Below are 20,885 nucleotides of genomic sequence, written 5' to 3'. Positions count from 1 at the left end.
AACAAGCAAGCAACAGTCGTTATCAACAATTGGAATCTCAATTTTCCTATCACCCGAATTATTGGACAACGACCAAAGCACACCCACATCCACACCCACATCATTACCCATCACCACCAATCTCAACATCCACCTCGAACCTGACCTTGGAAGCAGAATCATCCACTGACCGACCCTGGTCTTACAGTAACTCTCATCACATCAAGCAATTCTCGTTATCGTCAAATTCTGAATTCAGACCGATGAATATGAGTATACCGCCCATCTCACTCGATTCATCATGGAGGACCGAGTCTCCCCCCAATCGCAGATCAGGAGCGGGAAAAGAGAGAGAGGTAATTTGGGATGTCGATAATCTACCTAACGGGCTGGATGCTTTGGGGTTGATAAGTCCGCCAGCAAAGAAAGATGAAATACAAAAACACAAGGAGAAGGAGGATAGAGATGGACCGTCAGGGGTGAAAGTGTTGGCGAGGATCATGGATACTAGTAAAGGACGAGATAAGGTGCTGGTGAGTTGATTTATTTGTCGTCGGTCAACAGAGACCGCTGCGGGTGATTGATATCGACAAGTCAAGCATTTCTCTTCAAACAATATTCGCCGTACACGATGTGAATCAGCATCCCTTACTATTACTTACATGATAATCTTACCCACCGCAGAAATGTATACAATACTCCTTACGGACCTACCTTTACTTATTATCGCTAATATCGAGGATACGACCTTTATCACCTTGGTTCAAGTCGAATTCGAAAAGAATGAAAATAGCCATCTCTGGTTTATCCATGACCAGGTGAGTCTACGTTTCATCTCCCTCCTTCTCCCGATAACCATCATCATGAAAATGAGACACATATGATTTTCCCAGATTGAATGAGATCAGCGACATTCCGAGCTATGGCTGATGTTTCACGGTTGATGGTGATTTACAGAAAATGCCTCCTCCTCCTTAACCCATTACATCCCCTATCTGACCTCCTATCGCACGAACCAATGTCTCCCCGCACACTCGTCGGACACCTCATCGACCTCTTCTCGGCTCTGTCGGACGATATATACTGTTTGGCTAAATTGGGTTTGGTGGGGAAACGAACAGGGAAGATAGCGGATGTATGGGCAAAGTACGTGATTGATCATACTATTCATCAAAATCATATCACCTTGTTCCCCTCACACTCTGTGTCTCTCATAAGTGAGAATACTGATATGTGCTTGTATTGTATAGTCGGTTCTGGCTTTTAACGACGATCATGGGATTATACAAGCTCCATATAAAGACCATACCGAAAATTGCCAATTCATCTGCATCCTTGGACAAGAGGAGGAATGAGCTGAAGGAGACCAATTGGACAAATAGGAAATTATTAGCGGATCTTGCGTTCGTCTGTAAGTAGCTGTTCACTCTTCTTCGTCTTCGATCCACCTCTACCTTCATGTTCATCTTTATCCTCTTTACATCGAAATCATTCGTACTTCACGTGACTCGACTGACAGATGTTCATCTCTAATTTGGAATATTCAGCATACGACGTGTTCGAGTTGAACTTCCCATTGTTAGAAGAACCTATGAAATGCTTTACTGGCTTGCTATCGGGTCTAATCAGGTGAGCTTAGTACTGACAAACCGGAACTTTTCTGGTCGTAAAGCTGATGTTGGGTTTCATATAGCACATTCAAGTTGTATGATCAGCATTGGGAAGCAAGTGTAGGGAAGGGATAGGGATGTGAACGCTTATATGTATTTCTTGTATTTTGAGGTCTTCGGTAGATTTAAGCGATTTGAAGGGAATTCACATGGCTTGGACAGATGAATGCATGCTACGCTATCGTGCAATTGCTGTGACATATCTCTACATCTCTGATATTGTAACCATCTCAGTGGATGAAGAGACATTAATTATGATATTTGATTTCTGTAGAGGGATTTGATCTGATTGAGTGGTGTATTGTCCCGTAAAGAAGCAAACGAGGCTCGTAGACCCACGGTGCGTGTCCATTAGACCTGGCATCTGCTATGAGCTTCCTCTGAGGTCATCTAACAGTGCATGTTCATGCGGAGGAGCAGAGAGGGGGGCTTATGTTTATGATAGGGAATATACATGTAGTTCGAGTGAATACTGTTTAGCCAGTTTGTGGCGAGTTTATTCCGGTCTGGGTCATGATCTGACTGCTATATCAAGAGAAAAAGTAGGAGCTGATGTCCATCTGGATGCGAGTAAGGTCAATGCCCGGCATAGGAAATCAAAACCGGTCCTCAAAGATGTAGAAAATTTGCAGGATAGTCATACATTAGCTTGAAACCTCCAACCATCCCCCATTGATTTTGGCTAAGTATGCAGCTTGCATTTCAAGGGTTGATCTGCCAGAATCTCACACCGACAAAATCAATATCGATTGACATTGCGGATTGTCAAGGCACGGCAAGGATGCAGCACAAAGCTTATACGTTGCATCGACAGGCAGAAAGCTATATATTACTGCGAAAATAGCGACTTTATGTTGTTATCTTTGATTTTTACGGAAAATTCAAACAAATGACCAAGTTGTTGTAGACTTTAAACGACTACCTATGTTAAATTAAGATACACACCACTACAGCTGCCTTTCGTACATCCGTGGCACCAGCCTAATGACCCTCTTGCATCCTCTTGTTCTCCTCCGCAACCATTTGAACGTCCGTGACGTAACCCTTGAACTTCCTGAGAGGCACCTTCTTCTCGAAGAGCTCGTCGATCTCTGCTGGAGATCGCTTGGTGACCTCGGGCAAGAGGAACCAGCCCACGATAGTACTGACTGTACCAGTACCAGCGAAGAAGAATCCCGTCTTGACTCCCCAATGAGCATTACCATTCAACATCAAAGGTGTACAGAAACTGAACATGATGGCGACCATGTTGGAAAAGGCTAAACCCCATCCAGCAGTCTTCGCTCGTAATCTCTGCGAAGGGATTTCACTTGCGTAGGCATATCCAATGGCGGAAGCACCGGTAGTGGTGAATGTGGCGAGACACGCGAAGAAGATCAAGAGTGAACCGAGTGATTTACTTGAATAGTCGAAACATCCGATGATACCCAATGCCAAAACACTCAAACTGGTCACTCCGTAAGGGTAGACAGTAAGGGGTCTTCGTCCAACGGCATCCGACAATGAGGCAGTGATTATCATGGCGAGAAGTTGGACGCAACCGAGGATTACCGTTACCAAGAATGGATTTTTGTTCCCGGCGAGTTGGAAGAAGTATGTAGAGTAGCTGTTAAATACCGAGAGACCGACGAACTGCTGTATAATCTTTGGCAAAGCAGCGATAATGAGTCTGAGAAGGTTGCGACCTTGGAAAACGGCCCAATGACCTTCCTGGCCCTCCCTAGCGGCGGTCTGTCTTTCAGTTTCAATCGTGGCTGTCATAATGGCCTATTAGGGAAAGTGCCACACTCAGCTATTGTCACGCGCGTTTCGGCATCAGAGGTATGACTTACGACTTCATCTGAGACGTTATAACCCTCAATATGACCGTAATACCTCTGCAGCATTTTACTAGCTTTGTCGAGTTTGTTTTTGCTGACTAGCCACCACGGAGACTCGGGAAGGAGGACGAAGATGATTCCCATAATTCCGATCATACCCCATTGAGTGTAGATAGCAGTCTTGAAATGTCCGGTTTGTAGTTTGTTCAATGCGACACCAGCCAAAAGTTGACCCAAACAGAACCAGCTGTGAGACCAAAATAAATGTCAGTCAAGCGAACAAAGTGCCACATTCGGTACCAACGCGACTGAACTCAGACTCACAAAGTGTATGCGTTGATGAATAACCCTCTAAGCTGAACTGGGGAAATCTCAGCCAAGTAGACAGGAAGAGTGGATTGAAGCATTCCCACTCCGATACCGGAGAACAGCTTGGCGATCAACCAGGTTTCCCATCCTTTGACTAAACTTTCGGCGATAACACTCTGCAATCGAAGCCAAGATCATCAGTATCGGGCACAGGGGTATACTTGGCCATTCTAGGGCGACTCACTGCGACGAGGAAGACGAAAAGAGTGTACATAGCAGCTTTTCTTCCGAGGTAGTCGGTCAAGTATTGCAAAAACTACGGTCGAAGGAAAAATCAGCCACAGTCGGATATGACCGATATGCGTAAATATGTATCAAGCTACTTACGATTTGACCTAAAGTCTGACCAGTAGATTGAATACCACCCCAAGCCGAAACATATTTACCGAGTATAGCACCTTTGGCATCTCGAGGCATGATCGCGATGAATCCCTTGTTGGAGACAATACCACCATTCAAATTGATTTCTATATTGATTCACGCAATACCATCAGCTACTAGCCCCGCATAGTGTAACCGGGAATGTGAAGAACAGCGTTACGTTGACTTACGATAACCTTCCAAAGAAGCACTGAAAGCAGCTGCCATAGCTACGAGTGCGATCTTCTTATTCTGCTTGACAGCAGCCCAGACACCAAGATCGTCATGCTTCGATCTCATCTGGACTTGACCACCTTTCGACATGGTCCTTCTGATCTCCTCGGCTGTTTGGAGATGATCTTGATGGACCAGTTCATTGTTCTTCTCGTCCATGTCCAGAGACACAGGTACGATATCGTGGTTTCGCTCTGGGGTAATTTGAGCTTGAGCCATCTTAACTAGATGTATTGTCGGTTTGGTATGCGAACCTATATGACAGTCTTATGGATGAGAATTGAGAACTCGATCATGCTTGACATACTTTACACTATATATACCATCAGCTGCCCATGGAGGACCATCCGGAGCACCTTTGCAAAACGGTACAACGGTATATCAATATAGCGATGTATTCATCATCCTCTCCTCATCATCTCGTAAGAAATCGAACATTTTTCGGGCCTTCTTAGACAAAGCCACCATTGCGGAGGGAGCGAAAGGAGAAGCAGGTGACCCTTTCAGATCTAAACCTGAAAACGGCGGCTGTGTGTGGTGCCTCTCCTGAATCATACGGTAAAGTTTAAACCGGAAAAAAAAAACCTTCGTTCTTTCCCTTGGGGCTTTTGTCTTTTTTGTTCTCCTTTTTCTGTTTCGCCCTTAAGCGCCGCGCGGAACACACCTGTACCGTAGGGCTGTCGCATCCCCTCTGAGGCTATTTTCGTCCAATTTCAATCCCACCACCTTAAAACAACCATCACCTATCAATGCACCGTCTCAAGTACGGTACGATGCAAACGGATCATTCTCATACCGCCTGTTCGGATTCCGGTCCGAGGCTTTCATGCAGACCACCAAGCTGCGACTAACATCACTAGCATCAACGTAGCCGCATGTCGATGGAGAGGATGAATGGAGGAATGATCCCAAAGAAGGGTCTGTCCCGAGCTTCCGAGCATCAGCCTCTTGTTCAGAACTTGGTCAACGTGGTCAAACTCGAAGGCCACCTCGATATTTCGTGCACCACTAAAACAGTGGTACTATTTCCATGATGCCACCATGCTGCACTCGAAGACACTCTGTTCGGATTCTATAGATGCATGCAAAGAAACTATCAAAACACGTTGTTGGCTCATACTACAAACCTCAGCTCTGCGACTTCACCGTGATCTTCTTCTTTCCCACCGGGCAATTGACTAATCACGTGTATCTTTCTTTGCAATACCAGCTTGACTGTCTTTCCTTTACCATCCTTTTCTTTCTTCCACGAAATTTGCGCTAGATTATCTTTACCTAAAGCCACTTTCACTTCCAACTCCTCTGATAGACTTAGTCGAGGTTTGAACAGAATCTTACTACAGCCGGGAGCGATAACCTTTATACCAGCCACTTCCGTACAAAACTCATAGATCGGTACTGATCCCCACGCATGACAATCCGATCTTTGTCTCACATCGTCTTCTTCCCAAGTCGTCAATCCATTATCTAACATCCTTTTCCAGGGGTTCCATACAGTCGCATAATTGCTTTCATACAATTCATCACTTGCCTGTGAGAAAGCACGTAGAGCGTAGAATATCATCACGTACGAGCATTTCGAGAATTTCGGATCGTTGAACGAACCCTTGAGTATTCTGATACTTTCTTCCGTGGTGGTTATTCCAGCAAGTACAGCAAATACTTGACAGTGTTGTGAATAAGCCAGATCATCTCCTTTTGCTATATCGCTAGTTGAGTCCGTAAAGTATTCTCCATCATAACAATGTTTCTTGATTGCCTTTCTAAGCGATTCGGCACGGCTTTCGTACTCTGCTGCATTACCTGGTCGACCAACTTGACGTAATAGTCCTGCGGCCTGTTTGAGCACGTAGGCATAGAGTAAACTGAGATATGTGTGTCGATTGGATTTTCGACCAGAGGTGGGTACACCTTTATCGGGATGATCATCCGTTGCAGACCATGTGGTAACCCAATCGCAATATTGCCAAACATCTTCGGAGATACCGGATACCAAGCCTAGTTCGTCGATGTGTTGATCGAAGAATTCAAATACGCCATCGATCTTGGGAACAAACGATTTGGAGTAAGGTGTATCACCAAAGAACAAGTGATGGTCGCAGATCTGCAGAATCCAATATAGCGAAAAGCCAGCGATGATCTGTGGGACGTGAGAAGGGAATCTTGATTGGGTTAGACCTTCAGGTGTGATCGAGGCGGCAAAGTTGGTAATGGCCTGTCGCATGAGTTTGTCATCGCCTGAGATCAGGTAATGGAATAATCCAACTGATCGACTGTCTCCTGAATACCTGTATTGAACCTTGTCAGCACGATGATAAGTTAAGGGCGCAGGATGTGATCAGACTTACTGTAATTGTTCATAAAATGGACAATCCGAATATCCATCAAACATGCAATTCCTCAAAGTTCGAATCGAGACATCCCATATCCTCTCACTATACTCATCTACGACTTCTTGCCAGCTGCCCTTGACAGCCAGAGGATAATTTACCTGGGTAGCATTAAACGAAACAAGTTCTACAGGGCCAGCACCAACTTCGACCTGGAACCGGATAAGTCTGAAAGTCCTGAACCAGAATGGCTCATATGTAACCTCCTGACCCGCTGGAATGTCAAGGGTAATCTCATCGTACGGTCCAAGCAAGAAACCATTCTTGGAATCGAGACGATCTGCCTTTGTTCGAAGCCAAGGATAGAATCTGGGCTCTAGCTCATACCCTTCTGAGTAAGTAAGTTTCAATTTGATCTGAGTGTCTTTCTTCGAGGTGAAAGACCATCGGACGAACGCTGTCGAATGAACGTCCGCTTGAATATCGAGTGAATGTTTGGTATTCGCTTCGAGTGAAACCACACCTTTACCAGATAGGTAGTCTGCCCACTCATCTTGCGTCGAATTGCTCTGGATTGAGTTAATCGTGTTTGCTGATACGGAACTGCCTTCGGGCAGAGGGATCTCTCTAGGTCGCAATCGCCATGGAGCCAATTCTCCATTCAAAGTTTTGAGTGAATAAGGAACAGGTGTTACTGATTCGTTCAGAGGGATAGGGGAAACTCTCTCGTTGATCTGATAGAGATTCAAGGTCAATCATGTATATGATCAAAGAAAAGGGTGTTTAGATAGCAGCACTTACATGAAGGAAAACGTCATCCTGCAATCCCGTGGGATATTTCCTACTATCATCTACCACAGCAGTCCATCCTTTAGCAGAAGCTAGATCTTCATCTCCGACCTTTCCAATACACGTGAATCCCGGGAAAGTAGTCCTCTCAAAGGGCATACCACCTCTCGAGCCTGCGAAATACCTAATAACCAGGAACTCCACTTTATTCTCCCCTTCAGTGAGCCAAGGGGAAATATCTAAGGTGTCGTAATACCATATTGTTGAGTGACTCCTTGATGGACCAACTGCGACTCTACGCCCATTGACGATGAGCTTGTACCTCGTATCAGCAGAAAAGTGTAACAAAGCTTCGGAGGGTTTGCTTTTGAGGTTGACAGTACGTGTGAAGGAGACCAGGCGAGCAGCGGTGTTGTCTGATGAGGAGTCAATCCAGTTTGGGACCCAGACCCAATTCGCTTGAAGGGTATTGATTGTCTGAACACGTCGTCCGTATGTCAGCATCAGCATGATATCATGATATCAACGATCCCGAGAGATATTGACTCACCTTTTGCACCTCTGGGAATACCATGATGATTACGATGTCTCCTGGTTAGCAATCAGCCAGTTGGTCAACCACTGTCATGACAACTACGTCTGCATTGTTCTTTATATTCCACTATGCCAGCTCATGACGACAAAAGTCCCAACGAAGATACGAATATCGATAGGATGACCCGGTCCGAAAGGATCGCGTGTCGGTGCAATTGAGATCCGAGCGTTCCTTTGATCAAGAGGGTCCAAGCTTCCTTCATCGCGGAAAAAACGTCGGTGCTGATAGATCACGTGACCGAGCAATGATTGTTGACACCTAAATATATATATATACATACTCTCTGAAGATTCCGTTGAATATGTATCGTCACCAATGACACACGAATGTATGAATGGCGATATAACATATTTGTATCTCTGCCAGAAAAGACATGCCCCTGTAATTTCAAAGTCGAGAGAGCGAATCAATCTGTCCGACATGAAACATTGCTTTTCTACTTGCCAACAAGTCCTTTTGATTGGACCTTACCTACCGCACAACGAAGTTCACGCTTCGCATTCCTTCAAGCTCAGGCATTCAGATACTACTACACTGTGCGCTGAGTACGTCTGATCATGCTTACATATGAACTCCATATATACCAGCTCACCAGTTGAAGAGACCGATGGACATGACCGATATATATTTAAAATAGTGCCAAAAACAAGTTCCGGCCGTAAAAAACAAGCTCCGACCGACAAATCACACTGTGAGAGAGTACACCTCCACCGTATCTGACCACTTGACATTCAGAACATCAAAATTCATACAAAATTCACTTCTCTTATCTCTGGAGCGATAGGGATACTGGAAAGAGAGAAAACGAATGAAACTGATTGCGCAATATGTTGGTGCTTGTGCATGTGCTTGGAAACGTCAATCGGTCATATGCGAACATCCTATTGTATAAAGAGCAAAGTGAGATGGGAATGTACATATAACTGTTGTTTTCTCTCTCTTCCCTCTTCAGTTTCCCTTCTTATCTAACTAATCGGTCAACATCCTTGTTCATACTCACCCCTATCTCACCAATCTAAGACCTCTTGTACATATCCAACGGTCGAGTAACGAAGTAATACGCTCAACAGCATGTCTACATCCTCCTCGCCCCACTCATCTTCCTCACAATCATCACCCACCACTTCTCACTCGTCTCTACCGCAAAGCAGCTCGAAACCAAAGGTACTGCTATTCGGTGATCGATCTGGAACCAAATTTGATGATGAGCTGAGGGAGATTGCCGAGGTCCACTGTCTACCTAGAGTAGGATACGAGGAGATGGTCCCTCTCATTAAGGAGGTGGTAGAAACGGAGGGTCCCTTCGTAGCTTTCGGCGTGAGTTTTCTTTCGTCCATCACCACTCTCAATGTTATACCAAGACAAAATACTACTATCGATCTACAATGATCGATAGAAGAAGAAGGGACTGGTACAAATAGCTGATATATCTTGAATGCACGTAGGGCTTATTCATGATAACCGACAATTTCCCTGGTAAATGGGATCAAGGTTTACTAGGACCCCTAGCACCCCATTGTAAGCTTTATGTGGGACCGGGTGCAGGGTACGATAAAGTTGATGTGGATTGGATAACCAGCACGTAAGTGTGAGCTTCCGTCAGTGAGCGATGGTGGTGTAACAAGGCCTCAAGCTGATCTTGACGACTTGCTTTTAGCGGGGCGATGTATGCCAATTCACCTACCCAAGTCGGGAAGCGTACCGCAGACGGAGCTTTGATGCTGATACTATCGGTCATGAGAGGTTTAACACCTCAGGTGAGCGAATCACCTCTTCTTATTGGTCGATCGAGCTTGTGCTGATTTCCCAACGCAGGATCTATCTGTTAGAGCTGGTAAATGGCGAGCCAACGTCCGAACACTAGATTGGCGTACCGCTACTGTAAGTGCATCCTATCATAACTATTCTTCCTTCTTATCCAGATTTCATTCTTAAACTCGAGCTTATTGTCGATGTGTACATGTCAGATCGGTATAATAGGTCTAGGCTCTATCGGTACTCAAGTCGCCCACCTACTCACTTCCATCGGCGCTAACTCGATAATCTACCATTCTCGAAGACCATCTTCTACAGCTCATCCAGCATGGGGCTATCGATCCCTCGAAGCATTGTACGCCGAAGCAGATGTGATAGTGTTAACTTGCCCTCTGACGAAAGAGACAAAAGGTTTGATCTGTAAGGAGTCGATTGCGAAGATGAAGGATGGCGTGATGATTGTCAATGTCAGTAGAGGACCGGTGGTGGTGGAAAGTGATTTGGTGGATGCTCTGGATAGTGGTAAAGGTATGTTCATCAACTCCTCTTCCAAGCAAAAAGGAATGAAGCATTGACGAAAGAGATGTGAGTTAGTAATGCGAGCAGCATTGGATGTATTCGAGAATGAACCTACCGTCCATCCAGGATTAATGAGCAATCCAGATGTTGTAAGTCCCATCCCTTCTAAAGATACACTGATTCGATAAGGATGTTGACCACACCTGATTCCCTACCATAGACTTTATCTCCTCATGTAGCTCCTGCACCCGACTCGATGGGTCCACCGATGAACGGCGAAGTAGTTGAGAATATCATCAAATTTATCGAAACAGGTATGCCGCTGACTCCTGTCAATCTGAGTTTATTGAAGGATAGGGGTTACGATACGGTAGCTAGTGCTGTGGGATTATAACTTCTTGAGGTTGATTAGGAATCCACCTGGATAGTGTTGAGTTTTGTGGTATGGTGTCATGTTCTACGTGCTTTGATAGATATGGATACTGTTTCGTAGTGACATGATAATGGCATGGATATTCGATATGACATGTGAAGATTGAAGCTAGGCGAGAAGACGATAACGATCATTCTTTCTATTCGGATCATCCCCACATCATTACGAACCATAATCAAGAGTCTTTGATATACCTTTTTCAATCCTGTCTGCCACATCCCTAACACCGGCAATCTGTATGATCACACGTATCTCCAATCGAAATCCATCTTGCCTTGGTCCACACACCAAGCACGAATCACCTACCCCTTGGCCGAACTGCTCACTCGACTTCCTCACTATCTCCTTCTCGCTCTCATCGGACCGTGCACAGGTATACTGCTTCCTTCTGTTCCGCCCCAAGGAACAAAGTCCACTTACCTCGTTTCACACTACCCTCTCATCAAAATAAGAATTTTTATCAATCACCGTAAACGCATGACCTCCTTTCGATTCTCAAAACTGATTTCGATCATCGCTTCTCAATAAGGGTGGATTTGTGTCGGCCGATCAAGTAATCAGTTTCACCTTGAAGAAGTCAGGAATTGAACAGTAATGGGTATTTCAGCGATACGATATTTACGTACACCTGAACAGCAGGACAGTAGGAATGCATTTCGATATGTCACTCCACCATAAATGCAAGATGAGTACTACATAGCTGTATCGTTATGTGCAGATATATAAAGTGGGGAAGTCATTGACTCAACCACCCAATAACCTGATCTATAAGTTGAAAAAGAATTGTGTCCGATCAAATTCTCACTACAAAGACAAAGGATTGATCTGCCACTTTGCCTCTAACACTGTATGCCTGCGTAGAGGAAAAGTTGTACAGGGTAAATTGAATTTTTCGAGGCAGATGAAATTGTCACTAGTAAGTTACCATCAAACAAATCAATCAATGCAGTCCCCCTTAAAACACTTTTACTTGGAACCTTCATTATCGATAAGTCGGAGCGGCCTGAGTACTTCGGTTCATCTTGGACTGCGTCCAATCCCATCGGAAATGTCTATAGATCGCTCATATCAGATTGTAATGAATGATCAGCGAGATGCCATAAATCCATTTATACATCATAAAATGATACGAAAGGCGTATCAGCAATTATGATCATAAGGAGACTTGCTGCACACTTGTTATCATCCATCGTTTATGCACCGTCGCGTGATCAGTCGAATCGTACTGCACACCACACTGCCAGTGACGTTGGAATGCACACTATTCACCTTCCTTTGATATTTCATTCGGCACATGTAACTTCACTGCAAAATTTAGCCGAGATCCCCAGGTTACCATGGTATGGCATGTAGTAGCAGACTATCAGACGTTTGCCCAAGGAATTATCATCTAAACATAGACACAGGAAAGAAATACCACTCGGACACCGTTGTTGGATACAGAAGATCCTTTGGAGGAAAAGGGTTGGGTAAGGTAGGATCACCGCGATATTTTCCGATCAAAGTAGATTTTGTCTTATTGTCTTTCTTTGGTAAGAGCGGATTGTATCCTTAATGGGATCTGATTTGCTGCAAGCCTTGATCGCCCTTTTCCTTCTTGAGATATCAAAGGAATCTCAACGATCACTCCTTTGCGTCTATGGAATGTGTAGGCCCAGGTTTCAAATTCGTACACTTCATGGGACTGACGTACTTATTTCTTCTACGATACTGCATCTCTGTGATGAAAAGCTGTGTGTTCTTCTTGTACCTGACCATGGTCGCACCTCATAATCACTCATCATCATGGTCCAAAGATCTCTGATTCATACCACCACAACTGACACCGGCCAACGGCGAACGAAGAAGAGCGGAGAGGGCGCAAGTAACTAATGAAACTTTGATTTTGGGGTAACTATTAAACCAAGTGGATTTTGACAACCAAAGGACATGTCATTCCATCCTTTAGTTTGATCGATGGATCAAGCATGACAATTGAAGCGAATATACACCTCATGCATGTCCTGGGTTCATGGATCTTGCTCCACCTCTCTTATTCACAGTAAGATATCAGAGGCAGAAAGACAATCAACTGTTAAATGACCCTCTCCGGGCGACGAAAAAGGTTGTGTGATCAACTTGGACCTGATGAACCGTGCTGTGTGTTACCATCAAGATCAATCAACTTATCCTGAGGTATGGCTCGATCTAGTGACAAAGCGGTACCCCATTTTGTATTCGGAACATATACACTCAACTGTCAAAAGATTTTCTGGTTTACAGGTTAGTACTATACCATCCTATCAATCGAAAGAATTCCCCTACTACTATCATACCACAGACAAAAAAGATATAAATACCCAATCAAAAACGATCAGTCAATTCCCATTCCTTCATTCCATTCCATTTTATCTTTTCCCATTCAACCCACCAAAAGAAGCAAACCCTCGTTCTTTTTCTCTCCACTGGCCCCTCACTCTTGTTCATCCAAAGTATTTCGGTTGGATAACAAGTTTATACTTTTAATTGATTCTCTATAACCTCGGCGTACGAGGCTTTATGATCCTGCAATAAGGTTTCAGAGGCGCACTTTATATCGTAGCCAATCATCCCGCTCGGAGTGCGCTGAGGACTAATCTAAATTACTTCTCGGCTGAATTGATCTTTCACTATGGTAAGCCATCCCTCGAACTTCGATAACAACAACGACGACAACGAATCGAGCAGGTACCCATCGTCACGATCTACCCTTCGTACCGTTCCCAACAACGCCGCAACCGGTTTAAACGAAGGTTATCAAAACCTCCGCACCAACACAAATACCATCTCGCCTACTCGTGCAGGTTTTATCCCTATTACCGCTCTCACCAACAACAATAACATTAATCAAGCTAGACCTGATACTTTCAACATGGGTCATGCTCCGTCTTACCTCCAAGGTCAACCCCAAAGTCAACCTGGATCAAGTAGAAGACAATTCCAAGTTGATCTTCGAATGGTAGACCCCAACCCACCTACCCAAGGTCAAGGTGAAGCTCGAACTCCGACTAGTACTCGAGTCATTCATCCTCCTCCTCAATATTGGCCTTCCAATACCACCATCAACACCCCCAACAGCACTACCATCAGCAACGGTTATACTGGAAGAGGTCAAGTTGCCGATATTGTCATTCACATGCCTACTCCTCCTCCACCTGCCGACCATCTCCCTTCGGTCGGTACTATCACTTTGTCAGGATTCCAAACTGATTATTCAAGGGCGATCGTCGGTGGTGAAGATCATCTCAGAAGAGCACCCAACTCTGAAGATGTTCGAGCGACCTTCCAAATGAATGACGAAGAAGATAATCGACCTGTCCCCGCTGAGGCATATATCATTATGAGACCTCATAGAGAGCTCAACAGAGGTTGGAATGATGGTATCGCCGAAGAGATGAGATTGGCTGATGAATGGTGAGTAGACTCACTTCCTGATATCACGGTAGCTTCCTTATTATCAACGTCACTTTTTGGCTGTATACTTACTTGCTTTTTATATTGCAGGACTTACGAGCTTCAACTTATTCAACAACCTACTAGAGGTAAAGCTCTTGGTCTCGGACCCCTTCCCAGAGTGAGTTAAATGTTCGTTTGATACTGGACATGGCTCATGGCTGACCTATTGTCCTTTAAACAGGGCTGGCCTGCTCTTTCGGCTCCTCTCATCGTGCTACTCATCGTCAAGGACCAAAACGGCAAGGTCATTCCAGTTGAGTGAGTGAAGTTATCTCTTTTTGTATATCTGAACATCAACGTACCTCTACTGATGATCAATTCTATCTCGTTAGCCACCCGATCCTCAATCGAAAACTCGTTCATACCAGTATGACCGTTGATCTCGTCTCTGAAGATGGTACTCAATCTCGATCCTTCATGAGAGTTAGACCAAGAGAACAAGATCCTTGTAAGTAGACTATACACATTCATCAAATTCCTGTTGATCGTCATGTTTCCATACTGACTGATCACAATGTGATTTACCATAGCCAAACCTCCCAGCCCTACCTCAGGCGTCCCGATCGATCCAGAGGTATTCAATCGAACTCAACGAAACCTCCTTGGTGCTCTTCATCGATCTGCCAACACTTTCGTTCTCGATGGCAAGAAAGGAATTTACTTCCTCTTCACTGAACTTGTAAGTCATATAGCTTTTGCTCTACTCTCGATACAGATTATACTGATCCATACTGCATATGTTCAGGTGGTCAGAAACGTCGGAAGATACGCTTTAAAAGTCTCCTTACTCGATCTTGCTGGGTGGGTTCGGGACTTCTCACACAAGTTGTGTTATATATGCTTGCTAATGAAGACTTTGTTCCAGTCCCATGCATATCGGTACTTCTATCGGTATAACCAAGACGATCAGCAGTGCTCTCACTCATCCTTTCACCGTTTAGTGAGGAAAGAACCGATTCCTGCTGAATCATCGGTGCTTTACTAACATTGTTTCTTCTCAACTCAGCCACGGTACCGAGTTCCCGGGCGCTCTTCCTGTTACAGACCTTTCTATGGAATTTACTAGACAAGGTGAACGTAACTTGGGTGTGAGTCGGATCTTCCCTTTTCACCTAGTGGTATCTGCCCGTGCTAATAACCTTTGGTATCGTAGCGACGAACCCGTGCCGACAATAATGGAATTTCCTCCGAAGACGACCTGATGAATCCTCCGAGCAACTCTCCCGAAGCTGAATCTCAACCTCAAACTCAACCTCCATCCCGATCTCAACCGCAAGTCGCTTCTGGTGTCACTGAAGGACCTTCTTCTGCTTCTTCCTCTTCTTCCGCTATTGGAGGTATCGGACATTCTGTTCCCGTATGGACCGAACAAGTCATCCACGTTCATCCTCAAGGTTCTTACATCCGAAGAGTCCGACCCCAAGGTCAACCTCCTACCCGAGGGGGTGCGGAAGAAGGAGAACAGAGGGGAAATGGAGGTTTCGAGCGATCTCATCTCTAACTTCTAAAGATGATTTCAGCTCAACCTTTATGAAAAACATTATTGAAAGGTTTGTGAGATAGAGTAACGTATGATTGATCGAGTTTGGTTTGCTTTGACTGGTATGGTCTGGTTCGTAAAAATCATCAAGAGATCTTTCTTCTTTCGAAAGGGAAGGATAATCGAATAAGGATATATATCTATTATCGCTCTACGTGGTGACCGAAAAATGATTTGGTATGGGTCAACGAATTGGAGTTCAAGGTGATTTCTTGGAGAAATGGTATGTATGGTTGGTTGGATAGAAGAAAATACGAAATGATGAAGAAAAGGCTTAAAACCGTACTTTTCTTGCTGGATGTTATTCGTTGGTCGAGATGAAATAGAAAAATTCAATTTTAAACATACCTTTGTATATGGCTGATTATGGTTAATGCATTGTATAAGACTGGAAAATGGTGCATTTGGTATCGGGTACTCGGCTCGTAGTTTTGAGATACGTTGTCTAGTGGTTGATCTTCTTTGGCTTTCTCTTGAAAAAGCTGGGCGGTTCGTTCGTTGGTGTTGTATCAACTGAGTCAAGTACCTTTTCAGTCAGTCAGTCGGTAAATTGATACTCATCGATAACAGTGATAATCATTTCAGGCTAGTATCAAGTAAGCACAGTACAAATATCAATACTGATCAGTAGAACGAAGGGTATATCATTGTATATGCATCCAGCTCTACGAATCTCATCGTTTCACTATACTTATCTATTCAACAACATTATAATCTTCTCTCTCCCCTTCTGCCATCATCACCAATTTGGAAACACAGAAGACCCAACCCACCCTCATCATCTTCTAATTCAAAGCTATAGTTGCTCGCAACAGTCTAATAACCTATTTCAAAAACACACAAACAAATCATCAGCCAAAAGTCCTACAGACACAAAGTATCAAACCTGAGATCGCGATCTTAAATCCACACTCACTTCTACCAAACATTGTCCAAGATTTAGCTTTCTCACCACACTGCACACATTTTTGGTTCTCGCCCTCTGGGAATTTCCCAAATCGATCTTGGTCGAATGGGATACAGAGTGATTTAGCTCCTGCTGAAGGAGCTTTGTTGTCCTCTGCTTGACCTTTGTTTGCTCTATCATAGGGTGGTAACAAATGGTCAGTAAATGCAAGTTCTACAAATTTAGGAGAGATTAGATTTTTCATTTATGATCGAATCCTCTTCGCTTTCCCTCTCACAGCATGTCGTTTCTCCTCTTCCGGCAACGAAATCTCGTATACAATGGAGATCCACTCACTGGCTCTTACTTCTCTCCTTGATATCATCCTCACACTGACTACCTTCACACCAAGGAAGTACCAAGATATTCTTAGCATCCAACGTGGGTACCACATCATCCCAGTTCGTAACAGTCTTGAGACAAGTATCGAATTTCTCTTGAGCCTTCTCCAACATGGACTTTTGAATTTCATCAAGGTACAATCTGACGGTGTTTCCAATATCGGACAGAGGCATGGGGGATTTGTGATTATCATATCGTCTGACAGCGAGGGTAGTGTTGGCGGCGATATCTCGTGGACCTAACTCAAGTCGGAGTGGGACACCCTATACGAATTACGAAATATCAAAATCAGCCGATGGTCAGTGTAGAAAGAAGCGATAAGGATGTCGGATTACCAAGAACAAGGAACAATATACTCACTCTCATCTCCCAATCGTTGAACTTCCATCCAGGAGTGTAACCCTCTCTCAAATCTGCTTTTGCTCTAACTCCAACTTTGACCAATTCCCTCTCCAAATTCAAGCATGCATCGTAAATACCTTGGTTCTTACCTTCACCTTTCGATAATCCTACAGGAACGATGACAACTTGTTGTAATGCTACTCTAGGGGGAAGGACCAAACCCTGATCATCACCATGAACCATAACCATCACACCTAAAGATCGAGTTGATAATCCCCATGAATTCTGATAAGCCAACAACCTCCCTTCGTCTTTGTTAGGAGATTCAACAGAAATATCAAACATCTTGGAGAAATTTTGTCCTAAGTGATGAGATGTAGCTCCCTGAATACCTCTTCCGGTAGTTGGGATGAAACCTTCCACAGTGGTCGTGTAATCTCCACCGGCGAATTTCTCATTCTCAGATTTCTTACCTGGAATGACAGGTACGGCTAAAAGGTCGGTATATACTTTTCGGTATAGTTCGAGAATGTCCATTACTTCCTTGGCGGCTTCGGCTTTGGTAAGGAAGGCGGTGTGACCTTCTTGCCATAAGAATTCTCGAGTTCGTAAGAAAGGTTCTGAACAAGATGATACATCAGTACACCACTTATATGAACCACCGAGATCAGGACAACTCACGAGGGTTTTTGAATTCCCATCGAACGACAGAGTTCCACTGGTTCAATTTGAGAGGAAGGTCTCGGTGAGAGTTGATCCATTTAGCGTAGTCTGCATGATCACATCGTCAGCTTGTTCCCATTTCGGCCATCATTTGGACAGCTGACTTACAAGGGTACATTACGGTCTCGGAGGTAGGTCTGATAGCAATAGGCTCTTCGAGGTCGGATTTACCACTAGTCACCATTGCAAAGATCATCAGCTAAATCGTTTACCCTTAGGAACGAGAAGTCAAGCTGACTCACGCTTTAGTCACCCAAGCTACCTCAGGAGCGAAACCCTCGATGTGATCTTTCTCCTTTTCGAGACGAGCGTTGGAGACGAACATGGGGAAATAACAATCTTGTACACCGAGTTTCTTGATCTCGTCGTCGAACCAGGCTGAATTGCACAAGATATAGTCAGCTTATACAGTCAGTTACGGTTCAGGTTTGCCAGCTAAAACTTACTCTGAATGGTTTGCCAGATGGAGTATGACCATGGTCTGAGGATGTAACAACCTGAGATATCGTAATAGTCGAGCATTTGACCTTTGATCAATACCTAAAAACGAATTGAAGATCAGTAAGCTGAAAATTGTCACCTGATATACGCATAGCGACTCACATCCGTGTACCATCCTGAGAAATCTTCATCCTTCTTGTACTTGATAGCCATGTTGTACTTCTCGTCATCCTCTTGAGCAGCAGCGGGTTTAGCTTCCGTCTTCTTTTCCTTGGCACTGTCATACAGCCAATATACATCAGCTAACACCATAGATACGCTCAGTACAGCTGATAGGTACTTACGCAGGTTTGGCCGCAGGAGCGGAAGGAGCAGGGGCAGATACTTTGAGCTCAGCGAAATCAACCAATCTAACCGCATTGTCCTTTGATATACTATCCAAATACGATTTGATATCTTGACCTTTGAGCAAAATGGTCGTGTTTGAAGAGGTAAGATGTAAAGCATGTTGATCTTGAGATTGAGCCAAAGATTGATCCAAGATCAAATGGATGTTTTCGTCGATAGTTGGATTGGCAGGTAAAGCTAAAGCCGATACATCATCTTTTGATGCTGAGGAAGGTAAAACGCTCTTGATCAAATCTTCAGAAGCTAATCTCAATTCCTTCAATTCTAACAATTTACCAATTGCCCCAGACGAAGTTTCCGTACTGTCCTTGGCCAATACCAATACGGGAGTTGGTGTAGCGGTCTTAGCTGTTTTAGGTTTGAAGAGGAGTGTTTTGGTCAATCCTACTGAAGCGAGGGTCGGGACAGTGGTGGATAATTCGGCAGCCCATTCTGCTGAGCCCTTGACGGGGGAGTGGGAGATCACGTCGGGGTGGGAGATTTGAAGTGACTTGAGTCTTTCGAGGATCACCGAGTCGGTCACTGCTTGAGCTGACATGGTGGAAGTGGATAGGGTTCTGAGGGTGGTGATTCGTGTTCGGGTGGATGAGAGTGATATAGCCTTCAGTAAGTGAGAGGGTAACAAAGGCATGTATCGATGAGGAGAGGATACGAAGGATCAAGGGATATATGGTCGAGTCGAAAGAGACAAAAGTTGGTTGAAATGTGAACAGTGCAGAGCAAAGTAGCAAGGTGGTGGTTTTTTTGGTTGGTGGATGGTGTTACGTAACGGATGTCAAATCCGATAAAGATGTGAACTGATGTCGATGAGCTAGCTATACTCGTGTATATGCCGGACCGAACAAAGAAAAGAATACTCTATACTCTTACCATACATCGAGCATTCCCACACAAAGAACAAGGATACTGCATACTGCAGGATCGAGAAAAGCAGAAAACATGTCACTGAACCCAATACGAGCCTCACTCGTCCGTCCGACAAGCAGCATGTCCCGAGTCCCTCAATCGTTCTCACGAATATCCAATCGATCTGTCCACTATACCTTCCCTCGTTTCACAGCCAACACCACTTCCTCATCTACCACACATCACGCTCATGGACATCAGCACGCTCACCAGCATGCAAGTCAAGCACCGAGGAATGGCAAAAAACCCAGTCCGCATATGGTCTGGTACAGGGAGATAGTTCCGGGTGAGTCAGCGTCTGCCTGTAGAGACAAAGGTGAGAATAGTGGATAGCTAATTCTTGTTTGATCGTATATCTCAATCCATGACTATCATTATCCATACAATACTATCTGTCATCTTTCTAAACCCAGCTATGATCCCCATATTCCTAATATCCACCACGCTCTTCCTCTCCCTCTCTCTCATTCGAACCCACCTGTCTCACTCCAAATCGCTCAGCGAATCCAACACTAAGATTCAAGAGCTTGAATCGCAGTTATCGCAATTACGCTTAGAACAGAAAAGACAAATGGTACGTGAAAAGAGGGAGAGAGAGAGGATCTTGCCGTTAGTTGTGGAAAGGGTTTTACAGCGTGTGGGGGTGGTTGGAGGGGAGGAAGATGAGGAGGTGGAGGAGGAGGTAAAGGAGTTACCTAGGTTGTTATAATCGTGAGACTATATACGAGTGAAGAAGGAAATAATGTAGTATGGGTTGATGAAGGATCTGAATAAAGTTCAAATGGGGTATCCGAAGATTATGGGAGATCGGAGAGGTAACCTTACACACCAACACGGCTCAGCTCACGAAGGAGGCTCATGTAGGGAAGAAGACGTAGTATGAATGGTAAAAATAATGTATCGTATAATA

At 44.4% G+C, this 20,885-nt stretch overlaps 7 protein-coding genes across 7 annotated transcripts; 4 read left to right on the top strand and 3 right to left on the bottom strand.

Moving 5' to 3' along the window:
* Positions 1 to 248: 248 nt before the first annotated feature.
* L199_007957 (uncharacterized protein) lies at positions 249 to 1,724 on the top strand (the record flags this gene model as incomplete). The annotated part of the gene is made up of 6 exons (XM_064893643.1): positions 249 to 512; positions 664 to 797; positions 937 to 1,125; positions 1,230 to 1,390; positions 1,527 to 1,608; positions 1,673 to 1,724. The coding sequence occupies 6 exons, from the start codon at positions 249 to 251 to the stop codon at positions 1,722 to 1,724; spliced, it is 882 nt and encodes a 293-aa protein (XP_064749715.1).
* Positions 1,725 to 2,630: 906 nt separating this feature from the next.
* Positions 2,631 to 4,651, bottom strand: L199_007956 (uncharacterized protein; the record flags this gene model as incomplete). Its single annotated transcript, XM_064893642.1, has 6 exons — positions 2,631 to 3,416; positions 3,482 to 3,716; positions 3,794 to 3,954; positions 4,023 to 4,094; positions 4,166 to 4,305; positions 4,390 to 4,651. 6 exons carry the CDS (start codon positions 4,649 to 4,651, stop codon positions 2,631 to 2,633), a joined length of 1,656 nt encoding a protein of 551 aa, XP_064749714.1.
* Positions 4,652 to 5,546: 895 nt separating this feature from the next.
* L199_007955 (uncharacterized protein) lies at positions 5,547 to 8,125 on the bottom strand (the record flags this gene model as incomplete). The annotated part of the gene is made up of 4 exons (XM_064893641.1): positions 5,547 to 6,720; positions 6,781 to 7,496; positions 7,564 to 8,028; positions 8,102 to 8,125. 4 exons carry the CDS (start codon positions 8,123 to 8,125, stop codon positions 5,547 to 5,549), a joined length of 2,379 nt encoding a protein of 792 aa, XP_064749713.1.
* Positions 8,126 to 9,217: 1,092 nt separating this feature from the next.
* L199_007954 (uncharacterized protein) lies at positions 9,218 to 10,814 on the top strand (the record flags this gene model as incomplete). The annotated part of the gene is made up of 7 exons (XM_064893640.1): positions 9,218 to 9,463; positions 9,592 to 9,728; positions 9,804 to 9,903; positions 9,962 to 10,027; positions 10,114 to 10,429; positions 10,496 to 10,569; positions 10,641 to 10,814. The coding sequence occupies 7 exons, from the start codon at positions 9,218 to 9,220 to the stop codon at positions 10,812 to 10,814; spliced, it is 1,113 nt and encodes a 370-aa protein (XP_064749712.1).
* Positions 10,815 to 13,503: 2,689 nt separating this feature from the next.
* L199_007953 (uncharacterized protein) lies at positions 13,504 to 15,828 on the top strand (the record flags this gene model as incomplete). Its single annotated transcript, XM_064893639.1, has 9 exons — positions 13,504 to 14,285; positions 14,376 to 14,445; positions 14,509 to 14,585; positions 14,660 to 14,775; positions 14,858 to 15,006; positions 15,073 to 15,128; positions 15,193 to 15,267; positions 15,334 to 15,415; positions 15,481 to 15,828. The coding sequence occupies 9 exons, from the start codon at positions 13,504 to 13,506 to the stop codon at positions 15,826 to 15,828; spliced, it is 1,755 nt and encodes a 584-aa protein (XP_064749711.1).
* Positions 15,829 to 16,562: 734 nt separating this feature from the next.
* L199_007952 (proline-tRNA ligase) lies at positions 16,563 to 19,607 on the bottom strand (the record flags this gene model as incomplete). The annotated part of the gene is made up of 11 exons (XM_064893638.1): positions 16,563 to 16,652; positions 16,709 to 16,731; positions 16,784 to 16,947; positions 17,111 to 17,418; positions 17,516 to 18,117; positions 18,179 to 18,268; positions 18,329 to 18,393; positions 18,463 to 18,598; positions 18,667 to 18,760; positions 18,824 to 18,938; positions 19,006 to 19,607. The coding sequence occupies 11 exons, from the start codon at positions 19,605 to 19,607 to the stop codon at positions 16,563 to 16,565; spliced, it is 2,289 nt and encodes a 762-aa protein (XP_064749710.1).
* Positions 19,608 to 20,008: 401 nt separating this feature from the next.
* On the top strand, positions 20,009 to 20,684 carry L199_007951 (uncharacterized protein; the record flags this gene model as incomplete). The annotated part of the gene is made up of 2 exons (XM_064893637.1): positions 20,009 to 20,261; positions 20,389 to 20,684. 2 exons carry the CDS (start codon positions 20,009 to 20,011, stop codon positions 20,682 to 20,684), a joined length of 549 nt encoding a protein of 182 aa, XP_064749709.1.
* Between the last annotated feature and the right edge of the window lie 201 nt (positions 20,685 to 20,885).

This window comes from Kwoniella botswanensis, chromosome 3, assembly GCF_036426115.1.
Source record: "Kwoniella botswanensis chromosome 3, complete sequence".
Taxonomy (NCBI): Eukaryota; Fungi; Basidiomycota; class Tremellomycetes; order Tremellales; family Cryptococcaceae; genus Kwoniella; species Kwoniella botswanensis.
This window is presented reverse-complemented; position numbering and strand designations above follow the sequence as displayed.